Below are 11,828 nucleotides of genomic sequence, written 5' to 3' on the forward strand. Positions count from 1 at the left end.
GTTGGAGGACGTCGGCGACGGAGTGAAGTATAAGGATGGTCGTCTATGGGTACCCAGGTAGGGGGGATTCATGAGTAAGATTCTAGATGAAGCACACAAGTCACGCTATTCCATTCATCCGGGCGCGACCAAAATGTACCAAGACCTGAAGAAGAATTACTGGTGGCCTGCGATGAAGTATGAGGTGGCTCAGTACGTGAGTAAATGTTTGACGTGTCTACAAGTTAAGGCTGAGCACCAAAAGCCTTTCGGGAAACTTCAACCTCTGGAAATACCTGAGTGGAAGTGGGAGCATCTTACGATGGATTTTGTGACTAAACTGCCTTGTACCCCTAGGGGTAATTATGACAATATCTGGGTAATCGTGGATAGATTGACTAAGAGCGCTCACTTCTTGCCGATTCGAGAGACTTATAATTCCGAGCAGCTGGCCTACCTGTTTATTCATGAGATTGTTTCTAGGCATGGGGTACCTATGTCTATTGTTTCGGATAGGGATACGCGTTTTACTTCCCGGTTTTGGAAGAAGTTTCATGAGGAAATGGGTACCAAACTTCGCATTAGTACTGCTTATCACCCGCATACGGATGGTCAATCCGAGAGGATCTACAGACTCTCGAGGATATGTTGCGGGCTTGTGTTATCGATTTTAGGGGTAGTTGGGATAGTCACTTACCGTTGGTCGAGTTTTGCTTATAACAACAGTTACTACGCCACTATTGGGATGCCACCGTTTGAGATGTTGTATGGGCTGAGGTGTAGGACTCCAGTCTGTTGGGGCTCCATTGGTCAGAAATAGTTGGGTAGTTTAGAGGTGGTTGAGGCTACGACGAAGAAGCTTGATAAGATTAAAGCTTTTATGAAGGCCGCACAGGATCGTCAAAAGTCCTACGCGGATAAAAAGCGAAGGCCTATTGTGTTTGAGGCCGGTGATCGGGTTATGCTAAAAGTTTCTCCTTGGAAGGGTATCATTCGTTTTCATAAGAGGGGGAAGCATAGTCCGAGGTTCATAGGTCCGTTCCGTATCTTGTCCCGTGTTGGCGAGGTAGCATATAGACTGGAATTGCCCGACGAGCTCGCTGGGATTCATCCTACTTTCCACGTGTTTCATTTGAGGAAATGTTTGGCAGATGAGGAGGCCCATGTGCCCCTTGGTGATATTGAGCTTGATAGTAAGTTGAATTACATTGAGGAACCTATCGCGATTCTTAACCGTCAGGAAAGGCGTTTGAGAAATAAGGTGGTCAAACAAGTGAAGGTGCAGTGGAGGCACCGTAAGGGCTCTGTGGCCACTTGGGAATCTGAGGATGAAATGATGAAACTCTACCCGCAATTGTTCCTGTCGTATCGGGATTCGGGGATGAATCTCATTGTAAGGGGGGTGGACTTGTAACACCCGTTACTTTCGGTTTAATGATTTAAGCTATGTAGAGTATGTACTTCTCTCGGGATTTATCCGGCATTCCTTAGGGACATTCTCCTCATTACTGTAAGTTAAATTAATTAACTTTTCCTTCAAGTTGCTGTATCTTTCTAAATTGAGGGGCTAGAGTGTAATATATTATATTATATCACAAACCCTAACCCCCCTTGCTTGGTCCGATCGGAACAGGAGCAGCAGCCAAGACCCCCTTTCTCTTTTTTTTCAGCCAATTCCAAGTGTATTAATTCAATTCAAGGTTAGTCCTACACCCATGCTAGTCTTCTACATCCTAATTCATCTTTATATCTCGCGTATTGATCGATAAATCGCTTGTTTTAGGCTTACCGGGTGGCTGTCCTGTTTGAGAAATTTCGGGGCTTTTGTGATTGAGGTTTTTGCTCCATAATCTTTCTAGGTTTGTCCAATATAACATACTTTAAAATCATGTGCATTGGTGTTCGTTTAATTGGTCAATTAGTGGTAGATTGAAAGCTAGAATTCGGTTGTCTAGATTGTTGAATTGTTGCGTTTGACATGAGGCTTGAAGGAATTAACAACCAATTCAGTTCGGGTAGCTTCGGTTTGATATACAGGCTGTTGGAAAAGTATTGGGGTTGAATTGGTTGTCGGTTACTCAAACGGGTCGGTACAACGCGAATTCACGTTTATTGGATAGTTGGTGCATTGTGCTTGCGAGTTACTGACCCATCCAACTCGTGTAGCGTTGTGTGGACTTATTGGCTGTAATTTTGTAAAATTTGGTCCACACGGGGCTGAGTTGGTTGCTAAGAGCATAAACAACTCACAAACGCGTATATTCGTTTTATCTAGCAACCTCCGGGGGGTAGTTTGGGAATTCTTTATTCCCGGGAGTATCTAAGGGTCATTTTGGTAAACACAAGGCCTAGGGGGCTGTTATAATTGAATTTGGTGAGGTCGAGGCTTTAGGTAACTCGAACCATGTTATAACGCCTTGTAGGATAAACGAGTCCTTTCGGTATCATCAGTAATTATTGTGTGTAATCCGACAGGCGTGTGAGTTGTGGGGATACTTAGGGGTTCTCTAGCTCGTGGTGATCGTGTGTCTCGTGTCAGGTGAGTTCATGAGGCCCTTTTGAGTCTTTTCACGTTTTGGGCTAGCATACACACCTAACTGATTTCACCAGTTAAACTGTTTAAATGAGTTCTCCTAGGTTTTCTTTTATTATTGAGTACCTTGGGATGACATATATATATGTGTATGTTTATGATACTTTACCACCTAAGATTACTAGTATTACTTTGTTATGGTGCGAATGATGAACTGGGCCGGGCCAAACTATACGACTCGGGTTCTTAAATCCCGTGGCGGGTTCTTAAATCCCGTGGGGGGGGGGAGGCTAGTGTGGCACGTTCATCATTAAAAGTGGTTCCTTGTGTGCATAGTGAACTAGGCCAAGCCAAACTATACGACTCGGGTTTTTAAATCCCGTGGGGGAGGGGGGAGGAGGCTAGTGTGGCCTGTTCACTATTATAATCAGTTCCTTGTATGCATGATGATCTTGGCCGGGCCAAACTATACAACTCGGATTCTTAAATCCCGTGGCAGATTCTTAAATCCCGTGGGGGGGGGAGGCTCATGTGGCATTATCATCATTATAACGGGTTTTTTAAATCCCGTAGTATATACTTACGCCGTACGTGTGTTAGACCGCGATTATTTTAATTGGTCATTATATCTGGATGTACTTATCATTTGTCAATTTGCCTATTATTCCTATACGGTTTTATACTCATAATGTTGGAATGATTTGTTCGTTTAATTTAATAAAACTTGAACTCACTCAGCTTTAGCTGACTTTGTGTGTATGTTTAGTTTGAGTTTCAGGTTAAGAAGAGGATGATTACCGCTTGGACGTGCTCAAGACTACTCGGTCAGTTGAAGGCATATCTGGTGGGGAAATTAATAATGAAAATTGTTTACTTTTAATTATTACTAAATGCATTTAAATTTTGTTTTGGGCATACTTCCCGGTTTTTGGGAATTTGTTTTTGACACTTATAATTTTCCGCTGACTTTGTACTCTGAACTGATTTCGAAATAAAGTGAATTGATTTGGGTTTTAAATTTTTGTGAACTTTTGGACATGATTACCAACTGTGGGATTCTTGGGATTCGGGGTCTTACATGGACGTCTTTATCATATCCTGAAAGATACGCTGAAAGGTAGCCGGAGAGTTACGTAGTCCAAACGGCATGTGACGGTACGCAAACATGCCATAGGGACATGTAAAAGTCGTCTTCTCTTGGTCTTCTGGTGCAATGGGAAGTTGGAAATGTCCCAAAAAACCGTCAAGAAAACAATAAAACTGCTGACCTGTTAAACGCTCCATCATCTGATCAATAAACAGCAATGGGAAGTGGTCCTTCCGGGTGGCATCATTCAACCTCCGATAATCAATACATACTCACCAACCGGTAACCGTACGTGAAGGGATAAGCCTATTCTTCTCGTTCATCACTACAGTCATACCTCCCTTCTTCGGAACAACTTGGGTCGGGCTCACCCATGGAGAATTGGAAATCGGGTAGATCATCCCGTCATCCATCAACTTCAATACCTCCTTCTTTACCGCCTCTTGCATATTCGGATTAAGACGTCTTTGTGTTAGTACATGAAATGTGACAAATGCTGGGAGTTGAATTGAAGGGTCGCTTCGTTTGTGTATAATATACAAAAGATATAGAATGGAAGAAAGATTAACGAATGAGTGGAGAATGGATCTAACGAACGAGGATGTGATCTTTAACAAATGGGAATGACATTTAAACGAATGAAGAGGAGACTAGTCTCATTCGTTAGTATGACATGCAAGGCTTAACGAATGTGGAAACAAGGTTCAAGCAAACGAATAAGCTAATTAGTATGCAATGAATGTTAGATGATCATGACGAATGTATGCATTGTATAAATAAGTTAGACAGTTAGTTAAAAAGTTAGTAACAAAGAGTTCATTCATTCTTACGAGAGACCATTTATACCGTTACTCTGCTGAAATTTATATACGAACTACAACGAGTTAATATTTACATATCGTCTTCATACTCGGTCTTTTTCGTTTACCGGTTAGTACTGAAATGCACCGAAATATTTACCGTGCGTTTTGGGTTTCATCGGGAAAAACAAGTGGTATTAGAGCTTTCGGTGTTCTACGTCTAATCGCTGAATCTCGTGCTTAAACGTTGTTTCTAACGTGTTTGATTTTGATTCCGAAACGTTAGTGTTCTTCGTATTGAGTTTTGATTATTTCGGATCAAAATCGGTTGGTGTTTGACATAGAGAACTGTTTAGGATTCATGTATGAATGATTTCTTTCTGATGGAAATTATAATGCCTACCCAGGTGATTCTTTCTGATAATCTTTATGAATCTTATGATTCCGTGCCAACATCACCTGAGGTATCTTCTAAACCATCTGAATCATTTGTTTGTGAAACTTGTGCTAAGAATTTAAATTCATTTGTTGTTGATGAACCTCAGAAATTGATTGTTCTCAGTGTGGTCAATACAAGTATAAACTTGAATCAATTCGTCACCACAATGAGCAATTAGTTTTTGATTTAACATGTATTCGTGATAACTATCGACAAGTGGTTGAATATAATCAAAAATCTGAAGATAAGATTGATGCCTTGTCGATTAATAATCATGACTTGAAAGCAAATTTTGAGTGTAAATTAATAATCATCAAAAAGCAGTTTCAAAAAATTTTGGAATTGAACCAAAATAACTGAGCTTGAAAATGAGGTGCTGGAGTTAAAGAATAAATTGGATAAATTTAGAAATTCATTTTTTTTACTTAATGAAATCATTGAAGTTAACAGCAATCACCGAAAGGGTGGTAAAGCTGGTTTAGGGTTTGTTGAAATCCGTCCTCCTTTTCAAAATGATTACACCATGCGACCAGACACGATAGATATAAAAGAATTGGACATTGACTATCCACTGACAGTAGATACTCCTATGACTGTTAGTAAGGTTAACATAATCAATGAGGAGAAAGTTAAACCAATTGATTCAATAAGGGCTTTTAAGAAAGAAACAAATTGTTTGACTCCAAAATCTCATATTCAAATCAATCTGGTTTTCTGTCAGACTAATGATGATATTCTTATTGAAGATGTGGTTGAACCAGTGGTGATTCACAAAAATGAGAATATACCCGTTGAAAATCATATTCTTTGTGAACCACAAACTTCTGAGAAATCAAAAATTGGTAAACCAAAATTGGTTGTTACACCAAATACATGTGAGAAGAAGGTTGTTTCTGAAAATATATCAAAATCATTTTCAAAACCGAGTGTTAAGGGTAAAAACTGGAAGGTTTATAAATTAAAAGGTGTTGACAAGATGCTTGCTAATGAGCTCTTTTAGATAGCTCTTGCTAAACCTGAGTGTGTTGAATATGTTTATGATTGTGATCATTCGGTTTCTCTTAATCATGATGCATCAGTGATGCCTATTGGGGAAATGAAAAAGAGAAAATCGAAACCCCAAAAGGAATCTACACCAGTGTTGTTTCAACAGAACAAATTTCTCAAATCTACTGGTTCTGATGTATTAAAAATTTTGCACAGTGTTCAAATCTTGAATTTTTCCAAAAGAAAAAAAGTGAGAAAATTCAACCCTCTGCGTCTAATCTTGTAACTGAATCATCTTCGACATGGGTTGAAATGAGAAAATGTCTTTATTGCAATGTCAAAGGACATTTGATTGTTGATTGTCCTTACAGGAGAAAACTCAAATCGCTAGATGCTTTTAACAAGGTTTTATTAACTTTTGGGCAATTTGAGACACTTGAACAAAAAGCTAAACAACAAAGAGTTTATCTTAATTCATTGTTAAAATCTCCTGAAACGTCTCACAGTTCTGATAATGTTAAATTTTTTAGACAACAAGCTGATAAACCGTTACCAGCTTGGAAACCAAAGATTCTATCAGCATGTTCTAATCATGTTGAGGATACTGGCTGACCTAAGACTATGGTCTGGGTTCCAGTTTCTCATTAAATTATCTAGTTTTTATGTAGGGATATCCAAGAAGATCTATCAACATCATATGGATTGTTGCTAAATCAAATTTGTTGATAGTGGATTATCTCGGTATATGATGGTGTTTTTGTTTTGTTTGATTTGATTGTTACTTGGAAAGATTTAAAATTCATAAAATTTTCAATCGGCAAACTTGTTCACCATATATATTTTTAAAATACAAGATTTCTTTTTGGTGAACAAGATCTTCAAAAGAGTTATCCATGTTGGAAGATCGTTTTCAATTTTCGTGATTTTTCTGTAAATTTTTGTTATTGTTTATATTTTTAGGGGGAGAAAATTAGAAAAATCCAAAAAGATTGTGTTTTCTGTATAAAAAATATAAAATATACAAAAATATGTTGTTAATTTTGAAAAATATAAAATTTGAGAAATGTGATCCGACATATATGGGAAATGATAGTACATTGACTTAGCGGACCTAACACATGAATAAACTAGACTAAAAAGTGCCATAAGATAAATTGCATGATGTGTATGATAGGCTTAATAGATCGTATAAGTGCTGAAAAGATATAAACCTAAATGCTTGTCAAATCTAGTGGTGTTACATCTTGATGCATAGTTAATATCTGTATTAAGTACCAAAAAGTTTAAAGATTGCTGTGTGTGCATGTGTTCATCTTGCAAAGAAATTCAACTTATTTTTCTTTTTATTTTGCAAAGAAATTCAACTTCATCTTTCTTTATTTTTATTCAAATCTTGGATCCTCTCCTGCGCGATAAGATTATCCGACCTGAGTGTTAAGATTTGGATATTCTGCTTTATTTTCTTGGTGTTTCATATAAAGCCTTGGACTTTCTCTGCGCGATAATACGGTATTATCCGAATTGATTGTTAAGGCCTTATACAACTTCAACTTATTTTTATCTTTTTATTTTGTTAAAATGGAACCTTATCTGTGTGTAGTAATACTGATCTTAAGGGAAAATTATAACTTTCTGCTTTATTTTCTTTTTATTATTTTTGAATGAGTCACAGCTAATCAAATTAAAGAAAAATGAAACATGTACAAGTGAAATTCACTATATAAAAGATATAAAAATTGTGTCTGATAGGTGGGATCCACATAAGATTTGTGCTTAATTGAACCTTAATACGTATCGTAAAGTTATTGAAGGATCTGTATAAAGTTTAAAGTGGACAATTACATCTGCAATCATCGTTGGGTTATGTGCATAATAATGTCGAAATTGAAGTGTAATCTAGGACGTTACTAGTCAATATGATCCCATGTCGTGTGATCTTTCTGACAAAAATATGTACTGCTTACATTTACTGCTTTAATTTTTTTTTCGTTATTTTCAGAAAAATACAAAAAGATTTTAGGTGTGTTTTGATATAAATTTTGAAAAATCAAACATATTTTGGATGTGTTTTAGCATAAAGTTTGTAAAAACCAAAAAGATTTTCTTTCCAATTTATTTTTTGATCTTCCGACAAGTGATATACATTTTCAAATTGTTTTTGCCAAGTTATAAAAATATTTTCACCATTACACATTCTTGTTCATACATTTTGTGCTCAGATGCTAAATCAAGATAAACTTTACGGTTTATTGATGAAATGTGTTGATTGACTGCAGTTATAATGAGAGTGATGATTATTCAATCCTTGAATCTTCTCAAGATGGTGAATTTAAGGTATGGCAGAGTATTCGAGTTGAGGGTGAATGAAGATGCTGATAGTGTGTACAAGCTTGATGTTGATAAAGATTGGAGACGTACAGCTAATGCTAAGGGGAGTTTGTTAGTGCATTTTCTACATGGCATTACCTGTATAAAGACACATGTGAACATCAAATGAAAGTGACAAAGACTAAAAGTTAAACGAACTCTAGCAATTGTTAAGGGGGAGTTTGTTAGTACATGAAATGTGACAAATGCTGCGAGTTGAATCGACGGGTCGCTTCGTTTGTGTATAATATACAAAAGATATAGAAGGGAAGAAAGATTAACGAATGAGTGGAGAATGGATCTAACGAATGAGGGTGTGATCTTTAACAAATGGGAATGTCATTTAAACGAATGAAGATGAGACTAGTCTCATTCGTTAGTATGACATTCAAGGCTTAACGAATGTGGAAACAAGGTTCAAGCAAACGAATGAGCTAATTAGTATGCAATATTAGATGATCATGACGAATGTATGCACTGTATAAATAAGTTAGACAGTTAGTTAGAAAGTTAGTTACAAAGAGTTCATTCATTCTTACGAGAGACCGTTTGTACCGTTACTCTGCTGAAATTTATATACGAGTTAATATTTACATATCGTCTTCATACTCGGTCATTTTTGTTCACCGGTTAGTACCGAAACGCACCAAAATATTCACCGTGCGTTTTGGGTTTCGCAAATCAATATCGAGTTCATCAATCTTCATCGGGCAAAACACTTTGTGGTTGCACCACCGGTTTGAACTTATTCTCCATTAAAATCCGATGCGTGCAATAAGCGGGGCTAATACCTTGAATATCAGAAAGTCTCCATGCAATCGCCCCCTTATGCAACTTCAACACGTCTATCAACTTCGATTTTTCTTCCTCCGTCAATTTGTAAGACACAATAACGTGCAAGCTTGAGCCCTCGTCGAGATACGCAAACTCCAAATGTAACGGGAGTACTTTCAACTCCAACGGGGCGGGTTCCTCCATGGGACCCGCCTCACTCTCACAACTAATCTCATTCACCTCGATAATCTCGGGGAAACCCGAAATCTCAACCAACTCATCACAAACCGAATCGTTTTCACACTACTCATCCTCACCCAAATTGTCATAATCAACCAAACCATTACTTCCCACGAGATCCGCACCATAAATATAGTCAAAACAGCTATCCACACCTCCAATAAAAGAGTTAATAAAGTAAACCGAGTGGCATGGACCACTAAAATCTTATTGATCACTCGGATGCTTCATCGATCTCGCAACATCATAAGTAACATTCTCATCACCAACCCTAAGTGTGATCTTCCCGTCATACACATCGACAAGTGCCTTCGCGGTACGTAAGAACGAATGACCAAGAATAATGGGGACCTTCTTGTCAGCCTCCATGTCGAGCACCACAAAATCCACCGGGAACACAAACTTATCAACCTTCACTAGGAAATTCTTGATAATACCCTGCGGATACTTAACCGAACGATCGGCCAATGACAACGACATGCAAGTCGGTGTAAGCTCGCCTAACTCCAACTTCTCATACAAAGAATACGGCATCAAATTAATGATCGCCCCCAAATCCGCCAATGCATGGCTCATCGCATCACTACCAAACAGACAAGGAATCGTAAACACACCTAGATCCGACAAATTCTCGGGTACGCGGTTCAACACTACCGCCGAACAATCTCCCATAAGGGGAATCGATGATACCTCCCCCAACCTATCCTTCCTCTTCAACAGGTCCTTCAAAAACATCGTATACTTCGGCATGTGTTGGAGGGCTTCAATGAACGGGAGATTAATCTTCAACTATCGGAACATGTGGAGAAAGTGCCCGTACTCCTGCTTATATTTTTGATGTTTTACGCGAGCGGGATACGGGACATGAGAGTGAGCAATCAAAGGTGATGACCGGACTTCAAATGGTTTCTTCTTTATTGGTGGTGCAACTGGTGCGGTGTTCTGCACTTTGCCCGGTACTTCCATCTCGATCTCTTCATCCATCACCTCCTCATCTTCAACTTCAACCTCACTCCTTCTTTCCTCGGGACCTAAAACCCTATCGCTTCGAGTAGCAATCGCCTTTAGTTGAGCGGCCAGATTCTGCTGAGTAGGACCTGAAAACTGTCCTGGGGTCTCTCATCCAATCGTCAAGCAATATCGCCAATGGACCTTTGCATGTCGAGTAGAGACGACTATTGATTCTTCAAAAGCAGATAATGATCGGCAAGAGTCTTTTGAGTAACTTGATCTCTATTAAGGATTTGCTGCATCATCTCTTCCAACCTCTTACTCAGATCTTGCCCATTATTTGAACTTTGATCATTAAAACCATCACTGTTATACTCACCTTGATTTCAGTTATAGGCAGCTTGGAAACCAGGTGGCCCACCGACTGGGCGCCAATTCGAGTTACCTTGCCCTGGATTCTGGTTCTGATTCATGTAGTTGTTCCAGTTTTGATTGTTGTAAGCATTAGGGAACCTGTTCTGACTAGCCACAAATCAACATCTTGATTGTTCATTAACGGGCACTCCAACATACCATGACCACCCCTACACAGTTCACACTTATCCACTTTAGCCTCTAACTCTTTTACCTCTCAGGTAAGATTCTCCAAAGCAGCAGCCACACCAGTATCCAGATTAACCTTGTGTACACCTCGAGCAGATGAGGGTGTACTGGTGACGGGATTGGAATTCCCGCCTTGTGGCTTCTTCGCTTACTTTGATTGCGTAAACTTTCAAACATCTTGTATACTCAGTCACATTCTTCTTGTTCATCAAATTACCCCCAGCAGCTGTGTCAAACCTCGCTTGAGCCTCATAAGTAAGCCCATTGTAAAACTTCTCAACAAGGGCCCAAGGTGCGAGCCCATGTTGTGAACAACGGGAAAGCAGATTCTGAAAGCGCTCCCAAGCTTGGTAGTATGGCTCATCCGGCTCCATGTGAAAGGAGTGTAAGAAGCTTTAGTAGGTGGAAAGTACTTCTTGATGAATGCATTATGAAACGCCTCCCAAGTAGTGAATGCTCCAGCAGGTTGCGAGTCGAGCCAAGTGGAGGCCCGACCCGAAAGTGAAAACAGGAACAAGTGAAGGAAGATTGCATCCTCATTAGCACCTTGCAGGTTGAACGTTTTGAACACACGAGTGAGACGGTTGATGTGTGCTGGTGCATCTTCATCTTCATGGCCATGAAATTGGTGTTGTTGGGTGATGTTGGCCATGATGTAGGATGGAATCTGCCATGAGTTAGGGTTATCAATCTCGGGAGTGATAATGGGTGAGTGATCTCCATGGAACCCTTCAAAAGCTTGATGGTACACTATGCGGTTATTTTCGTCCATTTGATTAACTGGGATGGTTCTGGGAGTCGGTGGTGGTGAACTTGCGGGTGATGACTTTGGTGAAGTATCTATGGTGATCGGTTTCTTTTCTGAACGAAGATGTGGTCCTTGTGAAAGGAATAGGTATAAAGCAATCCAACGGCGGTCCTTGTGAAAGAAGATGTGGCATATACCTACAAAACGCACAAGACCGAGTAAGTAGATTCTATTAAAGCAATAAAAATAAACTAACAATTAAAAACAAACTAGACTTAATTAGATTCCTACAACTCAAAAAAAATGTAAAAGCAAAACAA

General features: G+C 39.1%; 1 protein-coding gene across 1 annotated transcript; it reads right to left on the minus strand.

The window, feature by feature from the left end:
• Positions 1 to 9,413: 9,413 nt before the first annotated feature.
• On the minus strand, positions 9,414 to 9,941 carry LOC143631591 (uncharacterized). The gene has a single exon (XM_077100305.1). The coding sequence runs from the start codon at positions 9,939 to 9,941 to the stop codon at positions 9,414 to 9,416; it is 528 nt and encodes a 175-aa protein (XP_076956420.1).
• Between the last annotated feature and the right edge of the window lie 1,887 nt (positions 9,942 to 11,828).

Source organism: Bidens hawaiensis, unplaced genomic scaffold, assembly GCF_021521415.1.
Source record: "Bidens hawaiensis isolate Kalapana, Puna unplaced genomic scaffold, B.hawaiensis_p1.1 tig00006109_1, whole genome shotgun sequence".
NCBI lineage: Eukaryota > Viridiplantae > Streptophyta > Magnoliopsida > Asterales > Asteraceae > Bidens > Bidens hawaiensis.

Bases quoted from the DNA above. Each gene is read 5' to 3' on its own strand.
- LOC143631591 (XM_077100305.1), bottom strand. From the start codon at position 9,941: ATGTTTTTGAAGGACCTGTTGAAGAGGAAGGATAGGTTGGGGGAGGTA.